The 19,168-nt window shown below is 42.8% G+C and overlaps 3 protein-coding genes across 3 annotated transcripts; 1 reads left to right on the top strand and 2 right to left on the bottom strand.

The window, feature by feature from the left end:
- Positions 1 to 55: 55 nt before the first annotated feature.
- npb (neuropeptide B) lies at positions 56 to 1,779 on the bottom strand. The gene is made up of 2 exons (XM_035637323.2): positions 1,274 to 1,779; positions 56 to 587 (listed from the first exon to the last, which is right to left on the bottom strand). The coding sequence occupies exons 1-2, from the start codon at positions 1,535 to 1,537 to the stop codon at positions 459 to 461; spliced, it is 393 nt and encodes a 130-aa protein (XP_035493216.1). The 5' UTR covers positions 1,538 to 1,779; the 3' UTR covers positions 56 to 458.
- Positions 1,780 to 2,629: 850 nt separating this feature from the next.
- Positions 2,630 to 9,342, bottom strand: sgsh (N-sulfoglucosamine sulfohydrolase (sulfamidase)). Its single transcript, XM_035637318.2, has 9 exons — positions 9,083 to 9,342; positions 8,128 to 8,288; positions 7,808 to 7,913; positions 6,194 to 6,570; positions 5,685 to 5,766; positions 5,394 to 5,597; positions 4,268 to 4,434; positions 3,931 to 4,148; positions 2,630 to 2,913 (listed from the first exon to the last, which is right to left on the bottom strand). The coding sequence occupies exons 1-9, from the start codon at positions 9,162 to 9,164 to the stop codon at positions 2,730 to 2,732; spliced, it is 1,581 nt and encodes a 526-aa protein (XP_035493211.2). The 5' UTR covers positions 9,165 to 9,342; the 3' UTR covers positions 2,630 to 2,729.
- Positions 9,343 to 9,364: 22 nt separating this feature from the next.
- slc26a11 (solute carrier family 26 member 11) lies at positions 9,365 to 18,115 on the top strand. The gene is made up of 15 exons (XM_035637317.2): positions 9,365 to 9,511; positions 10,888 to 11,106; positions 11,206 to 11,436; positions 11,713 to 11,905; positions 12,358 to 12,443; positions 13,468 to 13,684; positions 13,802 to 13,980; positions 14,133 to 14,205; positions 14,432 to 14,543; positions 14,651 to 14,706; positions 15,813 to 15,953; positions 16,042 to 16,169; positions 17,161 to 17,260; positions 17,338 to 17,471; positions 17,571 to 18,115. Exons 3-15 carry the CDS (start codon positions 11,233 to 11,235, stop codon positions 17,679 to 17,681), a joined length of 1,734 nt encoding a protein of 577 aa, XP_035493210.1. The 5' UTR covers positions 9,365 to 9,511; positions 10,888 to 11,106; positions 11,206 to 11,232; the 3' UTR covers positions 17,682 to 18,115.
- The last annotated feature ends 1,053 nt before the right edge of the window (positions 18,116 to 19,168 follow it).

Raw genomic sequence — 19,168 nt, 5'->3', positions numbered from 1 at the left:
CTTTTTTATACCCCACTTGTTAAATATTAAAAACAAATGTAGGCTCCACAACATGTTACCAGTGTTTGTTCATTTTAATAGATAAAAATAAATAAAAGTACTTTCCAGGAAATCTGCTCTGCAGGACATTTAATACACTTTAGCAACGGTGGGTACATGTCAGGGGTTTAACAGTAAGATATAGGGATCGATCTGGGAAGGAAATGGTTTCAATTTACATCTCTATTTATTTTTCTTTTACGCACCTGTCTAAGCAACCAAAGCACAAAATTGAACAGTGTTTTTAAATGAGAGCACATTCAGAGTCTGCAGCGGTCCATCGTCGGTACATGACCGGGTTTTCTTCTGCGCCAACACACTCATCCATCCCTCGTTTCCGTGGTTTTTCCCTCCCTTCGTTTGTCGATTTGCACAGAAGCGCTCCCGGGGCTCGGTGGAGGACGAGGTCCGGCCGGGACTCACGCGGACAGGCAGTCCAGGGAGTCCAGGGTGAGGAAGACGTCCGCCTTGCACTGGAAGGTGCCCGTCCCGTCCCGCAGCAGCTCGCAGCTCTTCAGGTCCGGGGAGATGTCCTTCACACAGATGGCCTGCGGGAGGTCGGACAAGGTGATGAGAGAAACCAAAGTTTGTATCTTAAAATTATGCGCGCGCACACCAACAAAGCTTCTCGTGGAGAACCATCATATCTCTTATTTCATCGATTTAGAAGTGCCCTCACACTGACCTCACTTCTTTTTACAGATAACTTTCATTTATCTGTAAAAACAAAAAAACAACAACAAAAACGAATTGCCGGATTATCAGGAGTATTTCGTTTAATATTGATAATTGTAGACATGAACATGTCATAGCAACGTGGAGCCTTCCCTAAGAGATAAATCCCATATGACTGCCATTTCCCCCCCTCGGATAATGATGCATTCAGATTCAGAAAATGTCTTCAATGGACCAGCGTTTAAAGCTGCTGGCTGCTTTGACCTGCAGTGCTCCGGTTCCGGTTTGCGCTTTTACGCACGAGTAGACGTTATCGCCAATTTGACTCTGAACGGTTTGTGTCCTCGTCTCTATGAAAGCAAAAAAAAGCACAACCTCGTCCCCATCTAAGATTTATTTACTTGTGACATTACTAACTTAAAAAAATCGAAGCATCGCCATAAATGTAGCTCTTGTGGTGCTGGATGGGAAGCGCGTTGTTTGGATCTCCTCTTCATCTTATCCTCAGTCCAAAGACAGAAAAACAACAACTCTCAAACAGCATGTCCACAGTACTCACCATGTTTTTGAGGAGGGAGACCTGCCGGTTAGTCTCTGGGATCACGTTGTTGCCTGCTGTCTCCCCGCTGTCCATCAGCGTCTCCTCCGTCTCGGCCCTCCGGACGTACGGCGACCTCCTGATGCCGGACAGCAAACCGGAGGCGCGACCCACCGAGTAGTAACTGGGCCCGGTCGACTGCTTGTACCAGGCTTCGACCGGGCGACAGGAGATGAGCAGTGACACTCCGACGCACACCACGGCAAATCTGACGGACCTCTCCATGTCTGGAACCGCTTTGGCACTTCTTTACGCAAAGCTGAAACGGCAAAGCTTCCTTCTTCTGCTCTTGGTCGGCGACAGACTTTGGGTTTTGCTGGGTGTTTGGAAAACTTTCTGGTGCTTATATAGGCTGACTGGCAGACGTTATCGTGACCCAAGACGCTCGTCAAATCAAAGCCGAGGTGGGTGGATGATGACCCGTCTTCATTCAGGGGGGGGGGGACCAATCACAATCGATCCGTTTTTCATTGTTTGAGGTGGCACGGGAGGGGTGGGGTGTGTGTGTGTGTGTGTGTGTTATAGAGTATGAGGGGGTTGGAGACGTATAGGGATGTCAGTCCTTCTATGACGCTTGTAGAAGTAAAAGTGAAATTGATTAACAGCAGCAGGATAGACTCTGACGTGGGTTGTCAAAACTCCGAGATGTCCATATAGATTGTTAAATTAGTGACATAGAAAATGTGCCTCCGCCTACCTTATAGGTGCATTTATAAAAACATATTATGCAACTGTGCCTCAAACTAAAAGTGTAGAACAAAGCGGAGTTAATGTGCATGGCTTCAAAAGACTCCGACTTGAGTGAAAATGGACAGATTAGGAGTAAAATAAATAAATAAATAAACAGATCAATAAACATCATCGACTGATCCAAATTGTGTTAAGTTCCAACAGCTTTCTACATGAACTGGCTGTGAATCAGTCTCACTTCAAAGTGGGTGTCTGAGGAAAGGCAAGCCTTTATCAATAAAAAAACTTTTTTTCCCCGATTGATTTTAGAGCTCACCGGTCATGCGTCATGAACTCCACCCAGGCTGCAATCAGCAGATCAGTAGAAGAACAACTGCCATGGTGATTAAGACAGAAGAGGGATGCATCTACAGTTGTTCAATTAAATAATAACAAAAACAGTTAAATATCATGTAACCATATTGCCTTCCTATGAAACAAGGTTATGGTGGAGTCTGGATGATGGGAAATGATACCTTAAATGTATGGACGCAGATAAGAAGGACCACTGATCAGAATAATGAGATCATCCAGTAAGGCAACGCAAATGTATATTTTTGAACATTAAAAAGCACTGACATAAAAATATAAATACAAAATAAACATTTCATTTATTTCACAAGATGAATCCATTCACGGATGCAGACATTACATCAATCTGAAGGAGTGAAAGTACCATCAGAGTCCATCAGAGTCCATTGTAGAGAGGTCTGCAGTGCGGCTCCAGTTTGTCCTCCAGGACATAGTCTGGTCCACAGACCCAGGGGTCTCCCGTCTCCCACTGCCACTTCTGCAGACTCTGCCTCAGGCTCTCGAGCACGGCGCCTTGGGACGGGTCTGATACCAGGTTCCTCGTTTCCAGAGGGTCTGTCCTGTGTTGGTGAGGCATTTGTTAATGTTCAAACAGAATATCCAGACTCAGCCACGGTCACTTTGTTAATTTGACCAGTCTATTAGGCATTTATATTACATCAAACATTGAACCAATGGGTTAATCACACTCTACATGTAATTTAGTTGTATGCAGCAAAAACTGTCACCTCCTGTAGAGACACTGGTAAGTAAAGGCCGATTTACAAATTTAACTGTAAAATGTTAATTAAATAATAATAAATTAACATTAAAATATTAAGTCGGAATGTCATTCAAGGCTTAGTAGATATGTAAATAGGCATTTATTTGGTATGTTTACTGTAATGTATTGGATCGGATTTTAATTCTTATTTATTGCGATATCCGATCCAGTCATTTTGGCCAATATTGCCCCGATATCAATGTGGATCGGGACATCCCTTATCATAATTTGATAAGATATCTTCATACCTCCATTAAATGCCTTCATAGGATATATTATAATTGTTGACAAATACTGTACATCAATTAACACTAAAAAGTCTTCCCACAGCTGTGAACAACTCCATTTGAATGTGCTATAAACCATTTATCAAATGTTTATATACTGCTAATAAATGCTGAACAGGGGGTCTGAGAGAAAAGTCTAATCCAGATTGTCATTACGATGAATGCCAGTGGAAAATCTTTCTGGTTATTATGATAATTAATGATTTAAACACAATATCCCTGAGCTGCCAGTCTACGAATCAATTAGTCGGATTTTCCTTTCAAACATCCAATTCTCTCTTCAGCTTTAGCATTAAAGTTGAAATCAAAATCAAGACATTACAGTACAGTTGCGTGTTCGAGGGCCATAAGTGTACTTATGATAGGAGCTCTGGTTTCACGTATTTAAATTATATAATATAATTCACAATATAAATTTGATAATATAAAAGCATGGGCTGACAGTATTATATATATTGTTTATCTGTGAATATTTTCCTTCTCCTCAGCTGACAAACACTGAAACGAGACGAGTGTCTGTTGCAGACCTGGAGTCGTACAGCTCCCAGCGCTCTCTGTAGTAATACTGCTGCAGGCTTTTGAACCAGTGCGTCGGCTGACCGAGCCTGGTGCGGTTCAGCAGGTCCTGGAAGGTGGGCGACACGTACAGGTCCTGGTCAATGGGGAAGGGCATGCGGTAGTGTAGGTTGTGGAGAAGGTGGTACGCCCCCTGGTGGACAGAGCGGGTTGGGTAGTACATGGTGACCTGAAATCAAAAATGACAGTACAGCGGTCAGGGCCCCGTGTCTCACTCCTTCATGAACATCTGTTTTCAGGCGGCCAGCTGCGTCGGCGTCCCGTTTGAGAGCAGCGATGCTCGCGGACCTCGTGGAGGGACTGGCTGGCGTAGACGGTCTGCCAGTGGCCGGGCTCAGTGACCAGGGCAGGCAATAAGGAGCGACCGGTGAGGTGGACCAGGTTGGCAGGGCTGCCCGGGAGGCTGTAGGACGGGTAAGGAACAGAGAACCAGTCCAGAATGGTGGGAGTGATGTCTGCCAAAATAAAAGATAGAGAGGGAGAAGAAGAGAAAAGGCAAGATCAAACACAGAGTGAGAAAATAAGAGAAAAACTAGTACCTTAAAATTAAATAGTAAACTCATAATGAGTTTCTGCTATTGTGTAGTGAATACAGAGAGGCAAATGTCCACTGAAAACCAAGTATGTCCATGTATTTTTTAGATGTGTTTTGAAACTGAAAAACTGAGAATTGTCTCCTACTTCTTTCAAGACACATAAATCATATTTAAACCTAAGAGCCTGAAATATGCATCATCACTGTTTTTCTCAAGAAAAGCATAGACACACCGGGTTTTTTTAAAGGACAATGACTAATATTTTTGTTACAGTCACATATTCAATATTAAGTTATGGTAAATCATTTCCATGGTAACATTCAATTCTATTCAATGTTTTGTAATCATCTTATCCCGACAATCATGTCAGCTGTCTCTTCTCTTTTTGTGTTGTTACTTTTGTGTTTTGATATTGTCATATTTATATTTAATTGCTATATGCTATATGCTAGGGGATAATTTTCCCTTCATCCAATTTGATCTGAGATCTGAAGCCTCATTGGTCAGTCTCCCACTTGTAGCTGCTTTCAGCTCATCAGATAAGCCCGTGGTTCCTAACCCATGGGTAGGAAGCTGCCCAGGGGGGAGAGGTCACAGGATGTTTAATGAAAGACGAAAAAAAATAATTCTGTAACACATAATTGTGTTTATTATTTTTGACTTTTTTTTTCTGAAATACATTTACTTCTTTAGCCTATAGAAATCCTTGAAATCACACAATTTCTTGAGTTAAACTCACTAAGGACATTAACTGTGATGAGGGGTCAGTTAAAAGTCTATATTGTTTAATTTTAAGGATTGACCAGCCAACCACTGGTGGTAGCCCTTCTTTTTCCTTTTTTTCTTTTTCATCAGGAATCTCAACCACCATTTCTTACCTAGGAGACTGACGTAGGCCTGGCTGGTGTCTCCCCATCGCTCCCTGTGCTCAGGAGAGGACACCAGCATGGGTTCTGCCGTCCCGGAGCGGTACAGGTTGGTTCTGCCGTTAGGGAAGGGGATGCCGTTGTCGGAGCTGTAGACGACCAGAGTGTCGTTCTCATAACCGGCATCCCTGAGCTCTTGAAGAACCAATCCAATACCTGCCGAGGTAAATTCACACCGTTATAGCTTAGTGTTACAGCATGAGAGACGTTTTATTTTGTGCATGTGTCGGTGCGGTTCCGCACCCTGATCCAGTCTGCTCACTGTGGTGTACTGTGCAGCCAGGTCGGCCCGTGCTGCAGGTGTGTCTGGCACAAAAGGAGGAACCTGAAGTACACGGGATGAGGACGGATCAGATTAACAAGTGTTATGATTCATGGAGCAAAAAAAAACAAACAAGATAATACAGATCAAATGTTGCATTATCACAAATATCAAACAATGATGTCGTTTTTTTCGGGCTGAGAAAGGAATACGAGCAGCGGAAGAAGAATCTGTCACTTGTTTCACTTTCTAAATGTTTTTTAGTACATTATACTTTTGGTTGAAATATGTGCCATGAAATGTTGTGGTTCTAGAACAGGTAATTTGATGATAAGTGAAATATGTTGAAATACCTTAAAATGGGTATTAATTTGTATAAAACATTTTTCGATAAATTTAACAGCTATTAATCCTTGTTGTCAAATGAAAGATGGGGTTTTTCTGTCTACAGAAAAACCCCATCACAATATAAAATCTTCATATCACTGACCTTTACTTGGTCTGGTGTGTAATATTCTGGTGTCCAGTCAGGAATTCGTCCCATCCCCATCTCACCATTACCGAACTTCTCACAGAAAGCTCCGTACTGGGGCTGCGAGTGTCCACACCTGTGGGTGTCGTGGAAGGCAACATAGAGGAAAAACGGCCTCCCCTCATCTCTCTTGTCATCACGGTCTCCTCTGTTCTCTTCTTTCTTCCACCTTCGCTCATTGGCTTCCTCTTTGTGGGTCTGGAAAAACTTGCGGACCAGGAGTTTGATGCGGGTGATGTTCCTCCCCACCTGGAGGACAGAGCCGTTCTCCTCTGTGTAGGCAAAATCAAAAGGGTAGACAGATCCAGGGCCGACATGCTTCTTCCCAATTATACCTGCAGGAATGAGAGGTTGAAAGAAATGGAGAAGACGATAAAAAGTGTGTGTGTGTGTGTGTGTGTGTGTGTGTGTGTGTGTGTGTATGTGTGTGTGTCAGTGTGTGTGTGTGTGTGTGTGTGTGTGTGTGTGTGTGTGTGTGTGTGGTGCCACCCCAGTCCTCCCACTACAATCCTCCTTCCTTTAAAACCGCTTGCTCCATCTGTCAGGCTAAGAATAAATAGATCTATTTAGAAAAGAATGAAGTATAAACAAAGAAATATTGACTGACGATCAAGCATCTCCTCTGACAAGTTATCTGTTATAGATAACAATATTTATTATAAACTATAAATGTTATCAGCACCATCAGGCTCGTTCAAACAAAAACAAAAAAAACATTTCAAATGTAAAATACTATTTATTGTGGCTTGTCTGAATACTTGATGGTTATTATTCACTGAGAGACGTGCATCCATATAGCCCTGCAGTATGCACCTGCTAATCGACATTTTGAATTCAATGTTTGATCGTCATCAAGGGAACTTCCCTTGTCACAAAGCAAACACACACACACACACACACACACACACACACACACACACACACACACACACACACACAGTCCAGACACAGGATGAGCACTTTATTCTGTGACACACACTTACCTCAAAAACACTGTCCATTACTTCCTGTGCTCTGTCCTTCAGAACCAAAGTTGATGGGTGCGGTCAAAATGTCCTACCTATCTACTATTCTTTGACCTCAGTGGAAGACGTCGTGAGGTCAAGGAAAGGTGTAAAGGAGGACTGATAGGACTTAGGAAAAGTCGTCAGTGGTCGGTGCTCAGAGAATCCGACTCGACTTTCACTATACTACGTCATCACGCGACGATGGATGTTATTGACGTGCGTCTGCCGTGGTGAAACTACAAATTTCCGAAGATGGACAACAAAAAACGCAGCGGCTCCATCAGCATTTTCAGCGTGTAGTACCACTGTGTGACATCAGATGTAAATGATTCATATGTAACAGTAACTGATGACGTGCGTCTCTTCTGGGTCATATTCATACTCTTCTACTTCTTCATATTCATACTCTTCTTCACATCAATATTTAGCAACGTGCGAAGTAAGTGTGAAGGGGGGCCGGGACCGTCTCATTGTGTGTGTGTGTGTGTGTGTGTGTGTGTGTGTGTGTGTGTGTGTATGATGATGATGATGATGATGATGATGAACTGGTCTCTCTGTTACTGACCTGTGTGTACGTTGGCCTGGCTGAGGAGCAGCGGCAGACTTTGTACGCCGTCAAATGAGTTGAAGTGATGGACCCCCTGATGAAGCCCGTACATGCCGTTCTGATGCTGGGAACAAAGGACAAGCACACCTCAATACTGTGTCTTCATGAACAAACAAAAGGTATTCATATGTGCGTGCGTGCGTGCGTGCGTGCGTGCGTGCGTGCGTGCGTGCGTGCGTGCGTGCGTGCGTGCGTGTGTGTGTGTGTGCGTGCGTGCGTACGTGCGTTTGTGTGTGTGTGTGTGTGTGTGCGTGCGTGCGTGCGTGCGTGTGTGTTACCTGCGGCAGGCCTGTGAGGATGGTGGAGCGGCTGGGGGAGCAGCTGCTGACAGATGTGAAGGCGTTGCTGAACACCAGGCTGCGCTGGGCCAGAGAGCGCAGGTGGGGGGTGCGGACCACAGAGTTGTTGTACACCTCGGTCTCAAAACCTGCATCATCAGCTGAAGGAGGGAAAACACAGGGTCTCTTCTTCGTGATGTGTGTGAACAAAGGTCCGAGCAGACTAAACAGCAAACAACTGGTATCTGTGTGAGACAGAAGGGCCGGGGCGAAGCTACACTTCGCCCAGAATCTCTGCCTGTGTGGGCAGGACTACTCAATGGTTATCTCGGGTTTGTATATGATTCCTGCATCAGTCAGATTAATCAATTCCTTCATTCTTTCACCCACAATGAATATGTATGTGTTTATGTCATGTGTTGATTCATGCCGTTACTTCTCCCCTGCACAAAGTTTGTATTTAACATTTGCTAGGGGCAATACAATATGATTTTAATAATGAAGTAACATCCATACAGGGATACGAGATAAGAAAACTTCCTCCATAGTGGTCAGATTATTAGGTACACCTGTCTTAAACTAACGCAGTCTAATACAGCAGCCCTGCAATAAACTGTTTTGATGTTCAGTTCACATTTCATCACCATCATCATCATCATCATCATCATCATCATTTTGGAGTCGTTTAGTCTTCTCTCACTGATGTTAATGGGGCGGACAAAATAATAGAAATATCACTACGGTATAGTCGTTTTATACAAAGCATGGAAACACAAACTGAACTTTATAATAATTAGGACTTCCTGACTCTGCGTTGGGTTTTAGCGACTTGTTCTTCCTAACAAACCGGCAGCAGTCCGTCCACTTACAGCATCAGCATCATCATCATCATTTCTCCTGGCTCGATGTCTTTACGCTTCACACACATACACAGATGCAGAAAACGTTCACTCACCAATAATCAGAAGGACGTTTCTCGCCTTCGCCTCCCCGGTGCGACACGAGGCCAAGGCGAGACAGAGCAACTGCAGCAACATGACGATGATGATGATGATGATGAGGACGACGTTTAGTTTGAGTGGAAACCGGCCACATTAACATTAACAACCTGCCGTCAGTTCACCGGTCTGAAGGTCTGAATCATGAAGACCTGAAGTGTTTTGGTGGAGCAGGAACATCAGCTCCATCAGCAGAAAAAAGTAAACAACTCGACTCACGCCTTCCTCGAACCGTGGTCACGTGACGGAGGTCACGTGAGCCGCGAAAACAGGAACCGCGGTGGAAGTCTTGTTTTACTTATGAGGGAGAAGAAGGAGAAGAGGACGTTGGTAAAAAGAAATCAGTGCTGGGGGGAATAATAGTGTTTCACTAGAAGACGGACACGGTGAGACTGTCGACTGACTGTTGTGTGGTAGTGTTTCTTTATTCTGTTCTGCTCTCGCGTGCTTATGTTCCAGCTCTGTTCTATTTCATTTGAATGTGTTGTGTTTGTTTTTCTGCTCCATTGTGTTGTTCTGTTCTTTTCCCTTCTATAGGTTGTTTCTATTCTATTCTGTTCTATTCTATTGGTTGTTTCTGTTCTATTCCCTTCTATAGGTTGTTTCTATTCTGTTCTATTCTATTGGTCGTTTCTGGTCTATTCTCCTCTATTGGTTGTTTCTGTTCTTTTCTATTCTATTGGTTGTTTCTGTTCTATTCCCTTCTATAGGTTGTTTCTATTCTGTTCTATTCTATTGGTCGTTTCTGGTCTATTCTCCTCTATTGGTTGTTTCTGTTCTTTTCTATTCTATTGGTTGTTTCTGTTCTATTCCCTTCTATAGGTTGTTTCTATTCTGTTCTATTCTATTGGTCGTTTCTGGTCTATTCTCCTCTATTGGTTGTTTCTGTTCTTTTCTATTCTATTGGTCGTTTCTGGTCTATTCTCCTCTATTGGTTGTTTCTGTTCTTTTCCCTTCTATTGGTTGTTTCTATTCTGTTCTATTCTATTGGTTGTTTCTGTTCTATTCCCTTCTATAGGTTGTTTCTATTCTGTTCTATTCTATTGGTCGTTTCTGGTCTATTCTCCTCTATTGGTTGTTTCTGTTCTTTTCCCTTCTATTGGTTGTTTCTATTCTGTTCTATTCTATTGGTTGTTTCTGGTCTATTCTCCTCTATTGGTTGTTTCTGTTCTTTTCTATTCTACTGGTTGTTTCTATTCTATTGGTTGTTTTTGTTGTATTCTATTATATTGTGCTTTCCCCCCTGCTGTGTTGTATTTCATTTTATTATTGTGTTGTTTTTCTCTTGTTTTATATTCTGTTGATTTTTGTTCCACATTCATTTTTTCTATCTTCTTTTCTATTCCAGTCACACATGGACACACACACAAACACCTTACTCGATTTATTCAAATGAGTTGCCTTGTACTTCCACTTTGTCAGTGCAACATTTTATCGTTCAATCATTTTGAAGAAGAATATTACAGCCTCGGAAGCCAGTGGGAGTTAAATGAAATATTGAAATACCACACTGTCAGCTGAGGCTATTGGCAGTTCACAAAACAGAGAGGAATAAATGTGGGAAAGTTTCTTCGTCAGTGAGTTTTATGGCTCGTAGGTGACCTGTAATATGGTTATCATGTGATTATAAAGGCCTATAAAGTCACCTTATTAAAATACTATACAATGCTGTAAACAGATGTGTAGCAGGTGATTATTGTCTGTATGACCTGGCAGAATGCAGGTTCAGGGTTGTTGACATTTTCTTCCCCCTATCACACAGGATCACAGCATGACTCGGAGGTTATGGCCCCAGGTCCCTTGGATTTGCTGTGTATCCATAGGGATAAACACACAGACACACTGACTCGTGCGTGTGCACGGAGCACTTCTTTTCTTTTCGATCACCGGAGCCAAAACCAAAGTCAGAGAAAACCGAGCAGCACTTGCCAAAAGCCAGCGAGAGACATCTAAAGCAGAGGCGACAACTTGATCTCTTTGTGTAAGTGACTTTTATTCTGGAACCTTCACATTGGAATAGTGAAAACTTGTGCACTCTCGACTGTCTCGTCATCCGTTCTGCCCTCCTCCTCCCCTACAGGTTTTCACCTCTCACCGTCCCACTACAATGGACCGACCTCTGCTGAGCCGGGTGACATCCGGGGGCTGCTGCTCCTACAGCACCCTGAAGGCCTGGCTGCCCATCCTCTCCTGGCTGCCCAGGTACAAGCTGAAGTGGCTCCAGATGGACCTGCTCGCGGGGATCACCGTCGGGCTGACGACTGTACCGCAGGCGCTGGCTTACGCTGAAGTAGCCGGGCTTCCTGTGCAGGCGAGTCCCGGCTTGTGTTGTGTTTTAAGATTCATCTTTTGGATTCCGTTTTCATTTAGATTCAACTCTCTCCAGATTCCTCAGCTTCTTTGTGTTTCACCATCGAGTTGTTCAAACTATCTTGTTTTTTCCTGATTAGTTTTGATACGTACACGTCTTCAACTCATGTTTGAACTTAGTGCAGGGGAACTTTCCTCCTTCAGCAGATGGATGTGGGAAAAAAAAGCGGAAGCTAAAAAACTCATTGTTAGTTGCACCTCTCTCGTTCATCCACAGTACGGACTCTACTCTGCCTTCATGGGGGGGTTCATCTACACCCTCCTGGGGACCTCCAAGGATGTGACGCTGGGTCCCACGGCCATCATGTCCCTCCTGTGTTTCTCCGTGGTGGGGGGGCAGCCACAGCGAGCCGTGCTTCTCAGCCTCCTCTGTGGACTCATCCAGGCTGCGATGGCCTTACTGAGATTAGGTGAGGAGTGGGGGCAGGGCAGCTGAGGTCATGTGGAAACCGTGTGATACCACTTTAGGCAATTTTCCTACTTTGGTCCAAACTTGTCAGCCTGGTGGAGGCAGAGGATTTTAACAAGATAAGAATAAGAGTGAAGATTTTCATCACATTGTGTAAACATCGTTTTGAGTTGAATTTAGTGTGAATCTAATGTGTGTGAATAATGTGTGTAATAGTATTTCTGTATTAAAGAGACAAAGGTTTACGGACAGAACTGCAGTTATACGAACAGGATATTAATATGCACGGGTGTGAAAGCCACATCCTACCACCACATCTTTAACTTCCTGTGCTTAACCCAGAGACCGTAACCACACTCTTTCTGTGAAATCTGTGGATCTCAAACTTGCTTTTATGTTCGGTCCAAGGCCATGGCTTTGTAAATCCTTCATTTCCTTGCTCTTCCTCTGCAGGCTTCCTCTTAGACTTCATCTCTTTCCCTGTAGTAAAAGGCTTCACTTGTGCTGCTGCAGTAACCATTGGCTTTGGTCAGGTCAAGGTGAGCTTTATACAAACACACGCAAACACACACACACACACACACACACACACACACACACACACACAGTTATACTCGGCTGTAACTCCAGTCTCGCGTGTGGAGTTTATAGTCCCGGCATTATCTCAGCACGCTCGATACAGAAAACTTAACCCATCAAACAGTAAGAAAGCAACTGAACACACAATTTTAAAAAACAATCTTGGTATAAAGCATCCATTATCATAAATTTGGATTCTACAGTCTGGATTTTAAAATATTTCCGCAGACATTGGCCAGGACAACATTATGGGCTGATATTAGCTTTCATTGTGTAATTGTATTGTGAGGTCATATAAAATGTCTTCTTCACATACTTGGAAAAAAAAGTTCAACTCAACAACGGAGCCTATAAAAATTAGAGCTGAAATGATCATTAGATTAATCCACCAACAGAAAACGTATTACTCATTTTTCATAATATTTCCAATTAAAGTGGCAAAAATCTGGTTCCAATGAAAAAAGTTTCCAATGTGAGGTTTTATTTATCACATGACAGTAAACTGAGAATCTTCCAATTGAACTGGACCAAACAAGCTATTTCAAGGTGCTACCTTTTAGCTTCAGGAAATTATAATGGTGAATTTTCATTATTTTTCCTGACATTTTCTAGAGCAATTGACTAATTGATTACTTAAGAAAATAATTGTCATTTTATTCAACAGTGACAATTTACATTCGTCATACAGTATGAGTCAGGCTTTACACCAGTACACACTTTACAGAATAGTGGGGTTTAGTTCAAATGACAGTAACTCTCTGATTCAGGATCATCATGTTAATGTCACATCTGTCTTTAAACAAACCCTTGTTATCAAAATACACTCGAATGTTTTGCTGCTAAACATAAAAAATTGATAGGACATAATCAAAGATTTTGCTAATGCATGTTTTTAGTTACTGCTTCCGTCTAAAGAGCAAAGAGAGAACTTTGTAGTTTGTTGATGTTTTCAGCTGATGTCAGTCCAGTTGTTTCTGTTTGTAGAACATTCTGGGCCTTCAGGGCGTTCCCCACCAGTTCCTCCTGGAGGTTTACTACACATTCTACAAGATCCCAGAGGCCAGGACGGGCGATGTGGTCCTGGGTCTGCTTTGTTTCGGACTGCTGGTCATGTTGATGTTCATGAAGAATAGTTTGGACTCCGAGGACGCGCCCCCCTGCACCAGACTCTCCAGGAAACTGGTGTGGGCTGTTGCTACCAGTCAGTACCTGTGTGGTCATGAGTGTGTGTCTGTGTTCCACTTGTTCAAAGGGCAACGAAACATCTGGTCCATCTCTTTTCATCTGTTTGCCTTTTGTTCTTATCTGTCTTGGTCAGTGCGTAACGCCCTGGTGGTCGTGGCTGCGTCCCTCGTGGCATTTTCCTGGGATGCATACGGTCATCACGTGTTCACGATCACCGGGGAAACCTCCCAGGGACTCCCGCCATTCATGCCCCCACCCACCTCAGACACCATGGCCAACGGCACTGTCGTCTCCTTTGGAGAGATTGTGGAGGTAAGGAGCAAAGGGAATGGCCAGTACCAGGATTACGGTGGTGATTCAAGTGATTTAAGTGAGTGAAATGATACAGTTGCAACTTTCACTTACAAGAAGCTCTGAAGGAACACAGCTGACGAGACAGTCTCTTGTGGGTTTTTTTTGGGCAGGGCTTTGGAGGAGGGCTTGCTTTGATTCCCTTCATGGGTCTGTTGGAGAGCATTGCTATTGCGAAAGCTTTCGGTAAGTGCTTCTATCCGTGATTTCATTGTGGCTCTGATGCTGCAGAACTGCAGAACACGTTAGCATTTTAATTAGAACAGGAGATTTTACCAATGTGCCTGTCATGTGCCTGTCAAAAGCACCTTTCTACACATCTCATTTTACAAGCACTAGAGTCGAGGCAGCTGAGGAATAAAGAGTGTGTCATCAAACTGTTGGCTGATTCTAACTCCCTGTTTGTCCTCAGCCAGTCAGAATGACTACAGGATCGATGCCAACCAAGAGCTGCTGGCAATTGGTGTGACTAACATCATGGGCTCCTTTGTGTCAGCCTACCCTGTCACCGGCAGCTTTGGCAGGTGTGTGTGGGTGTGCGTTCGTGTGCGTGTGTGTGCGCGTGCGTGCATGTGTGTGTGTTTATGTGTAAATATTCACAGTGTCATATGTTTTTTTTTCACGCCCCCAGAACTGCGGTAAACTCCCAAACCGGTGTGTGCTCTCCAGCTGGAGGGATCATCACCAGTGAGTCTCAACTCTTTTTTTCTTTCACTTCCATCTGTCTTCACTCTCTTCCACCCTCCTGTGGTGGGCTGTGATATCTCATTTTTTCTCCACCTTCTCTACCACCCACTACAGCGGGGCCATAGACTGTTTATAAGGGGCTGGTATTTTTGTGTGTGTGTGTGTGTGTGTGTGTGTGTGTGTGTGTGTGTGTGTGTGTGTGTTCCTGTGTGTGAGAGAGGGGGAGTGATCATCCTACTTTTGCCAAAACTACCTCAGAGGTGGTTAGAGGAATTATCCACATGATAATGTCACATCCGTTTACGAAAACAGTCACGAAACTTCACAGGTTTGCACAGTAGTTGCCAAGTTGGAAGGAGGGTGTGGGGCGACCCGTGCCTACAAAGCCTTCATGTTGCACTGAAGCAATGATTGCCAGGTACACGTGGGCTGGAACATTGATTCCGTCACATGATGGTGTCTTACTGCCTCCATTTTCCTCCTCTGTCTCGTCTGTAGAGACGTTAAGTTTTGTCATGGAGGTCAAAGGTTGAAATGTTAAAGAAAATATCTTACTCTGGCTTTAGCAGGCATGACAAATCACAAACAACAACAACACACAACACACAACATTAAACAGAGACAGCCCAGCATGTGGACATCGGAAATGAATGTATTCCCTTTTAAAAAAAAATACAGGCCACTTACATAAAAGATAATTATTAATTTTGCTTTTTTTTGTTGTCACCTAATATCACTGCACCTATACTGTAGGCTTCAACCATGAGTATCCTCATCAGCCACCGATGATAGAGGAGAGATAGAAGAGCAGAGGGATTTTGAGTTCTCTCCACACAAAGTGCTGCTCCTCTAAATGACATAACAGTTTGGTCTTACTTGTATGTTTTTGCTTTTCTCGGTCAATGTAATCTTCATTCATGATGTCTTTTCTGGGTTTTCTGTCTTTAACACCATCCTCTTCTTGCCACAAAGACAAAGCCCGTTCATTTCAGTTGTCATCAGTCAATCTATTATACTGTATGTATTTATTTGACTTTTTATTGTTCTTCTCTCAGCTGTGTTTTTTGTGTTTCTGAAATGAGAATTTCCCCTCCTCTCGTCTGCAGGTGTGATTGTGTTGCTTTCCCTGGAGTTTCTCATGCCGGCGTTCTACTACATCCCCAAAGCATCTCTGGCTGCCATTATCATCTGTGCGGTAGCTCCCATGATGGATTTTCACGTCGTGGCTAAGATGTGGAGGATACGCAGTAGGTGTTTGCTCGGTTTTGTACTTAAGTGTCTCTCATGTGGATCTGTTTGTTTGATTGTCGTCTGGTGCTCATGTGACTTCCACAGAGCTGGACCTGCTGCCTTTTGTCGTGACGTTCTTGATGAGCTTCTGGCAGGTGCAGTACGGCATCATGGGAGGAGTAGCTGTATCAGGAGTCCTGCTGCTGTACAACATAGCAAGACCCCAGATAAAGGTACGATTATATTCTTTGCAGGAATCTTTGTGAGCGAGTGCATGATACTTCAACTGTGGAACACATTAATCCTATCAAAGACATATTTCCTCACTGATTTCTGTAAAGGTACATTAGATAGTTGTTTGCTATCAAGGTATTTAATACGGTGGCCCTGAGAGCTCACAGCACTGCAACTTTGAACACATGCGAATAGACGAAACACAAGCAAATTAAGAAAAAATCTTCATCCACTGACAACACATGCGCAGCATTTGGAAAACGCGCTGAGACACATTAAGAGAAAAAATCGGGGGTTTCGGCGCAGCCCAGGCGCTGTAAATCGAAGAATCTACAGCTTACGGACGGTGAGGAAATATTCGCAGATTTTTACAAAACGTGAATTGTTTTAGAATCGCTTACTGCCACTTTAATGGAAGGTTTGGGAAATATAATGATATTTTCTATGAGACACTAGCAATTGTTCAGCTGCAGGAGATTTGTATCTAATTTTTTATATCAAGGTTGTTATGTGGATGTGAGTTATTGCATATTGCAAAACACTGATGCAATGCGTTATCATATTCACACACTTTTACAGTACAGAACCTTTGCTTCTATTCAATGTGGTACGTTTTTTTAGGGATTAGATTTTCAGGATTTGCTGAAAACTGTTTCTCAGTTTCCACTATATTGATTGATATTGCAATATAAAATTAAATATGCCATGATGATATCTATATTCCCCTCTTTTACGTGATGGTCGCATGAAGATATTTCAATTGCAGCACAGGCCAGTTCAGAGAAACATATTGATCTATGTAATAGATAAAATGTAATAAACAGAGACTTTGGAGACCTGAGCAAGAGACATTTGAATCACAAGTCATATCAGTCACAGAAGTGGCAGAATTTCACCATTAATATCTTCTGCAAACCAGAGGGTTGAACCTCTCTGCATTAACTCAACAGCACAGTGTAATAAAACCCATGTATATCCATATATGTGCAGGAGTCGGATCACGGGGCACTAGTGATGGAGTTGAGCAGTGGACTAAGTTTTCCCGCCACAGAGTATCTCAGCCACATGATACACACCCACGCTCTGAAGGGTAAGGGGTTGGTTTGTTCATTGGTATTTGTTTAGAGGACATTTAACTCTCCCGCCCTTTTGTATCCCCGCCCTCAGCATCTCCTCCGCGGTCAGTGGTCCTGGACTGCCATCATGTCAGCACCATGGATTACACAGTGATCAGTGAGCTCAGGGACGTGCTGAGACAGTTCAAACTACAAGACGTGCAGCTAATCTTTTCCAGATTGCAGGTATGATTATCTTGTATCTTGGGCCAGAATTCTGTTTTTATAACCACACAACCAAAAGAATATAATGTAATTCTGTGTGTTTTTCATACACACCTTCAGCCCTCTGTCCTGGAAGTTCTCCTCGCGGCTGATCTGGAGGGCCTCAGGTACACACACAGCGTGGAGGCGGCGCTGCTGCTGGTGGAGTCAGGGAACCTCCTCGATGACTGACACAGAAACTGTCCAATCACAGTCTGGCGACAAAATGTTTGATGCTGGACGGTACACAGTGTGGCAATACCACTGATAACAGTTATGATAAAAGAGGTCAAACTACCTCCATTTACTGGCAGTCTATTGCCCAGTGACCAAGTGACTTTACTCTGGATATGATTGTGCAATCTCCCAGATTACAACACTAAATAATGAGAGAAATAATTTTACTGAAGTGTATATTTTTACTACGTGTTTAACTATCTGTTATTTTTTAAGAGTTTATAGTGGAGCTGCCCGAGACCAAATCTGAAGTTACAGAATAACAATTTGAAACTGATTGAATTATATCACAAACCCATACCAGCACATTTATACAAGGATTTTAAGCAAATAAAAAGTTTATACATGCATGTTTGTGTGAAGCTGCACAATCGTACATTTGAACAGAAGATACGTGTGTCATGAATTTACTAGGCACATTCATGCTCCTAAAGGGAAGTAATCTCAACAGAATAACTGAAAAAAAACTAGTTGAGAAAATTTGTACTGTTTGTTTGTACAGTATTACTGTTTTGTGTTACAACAGTGTCTTACAGAAGGCTCAGAGAGACTTAGCTTTTAATTTAAATCCTATATGATTGTTCACATTGTTTATATGGACCTTAAAAAACTTTTTATAAAAAGAATTGAGAAAAATAAGGAGACTGTTCAACAGAATCGGTGACCAAACAGACCATATCAGCTGTCTGCAAAATCATTGAGTGGGAGAATGAGTCACGGGAAGATTATGAAGGACATACCCACCAGTGTGGGTATGTCCTTCATAATGTGACCAAAGGTTGAGTAGGAATGCTGTCCACATCCTTTTTGATTGACGTCTAACTCTCAAGGAGGCGTTTGAACGGCTTTGTTGCTCACTTTCATTTACTGTACACTGAAGAGTTGAACACTTACTGATATCAAGTGTTACAAAACTCTTTTTAGTACAATCCACTTGGAGTGGATTACCGAGTCAACCATTTACCTCAGGTTAATGAACATAATCGATCATAGACATACTATTGTTGAATAGTACATAAAAGTACAAGAGAGACGCGCAGCGATTCCAGGAAATAATGATAAGAGGTGACGTGTAAATATGATAAAAACATAAATCAACTGGGAAATGGCATCCACTGTTATTTTCCATTTTAGCTCTCTGCAGTGAACATTCAAAATGGGCTGCCCCTCATGTCAGAGAAACCTGTCTGATTCATTAAAAGATAAAAGGCTAGTTAAATTCAGTGCGTAATGCAGAAACATATTGTAAGACTGGGTCTAACATCATTTTAATTGTGCGTGGTGATAGATGTCAAAATCCATCAGCTGACAGCAAGTAAATATCATTTAGTTAATATTCATCGTTCTATCCTTCCACTCACGATTATCCACTATCCTCTTGCAATTTACAGAAATTCATGCAATTTGGCATTTGTTCAGTCAAACTGAGAAAGACTGTAAAT

This window comes from Scophthalmus maximus, chromosome 8, assembly GCF_022379125.1.
Source record: "Scophthalmus maximus strain ysfricsl-2021 chromosome 8, ASM2237912v1, whole genome shotgun sequence".
Taxonomy (NCBI): domain Eukaryota; kingdom Metazoa; phylum Chordata; class Actinopteri; order Pleuronectiformes; family Scophthalmidae; genus Scophthalmus; species Scophthalmus maximus.
The sequence above is the reverse complement of the archived record's forward strand: the minus strand, read 5'-3'. Positions and strand labels throughout refer to the sequence as shown.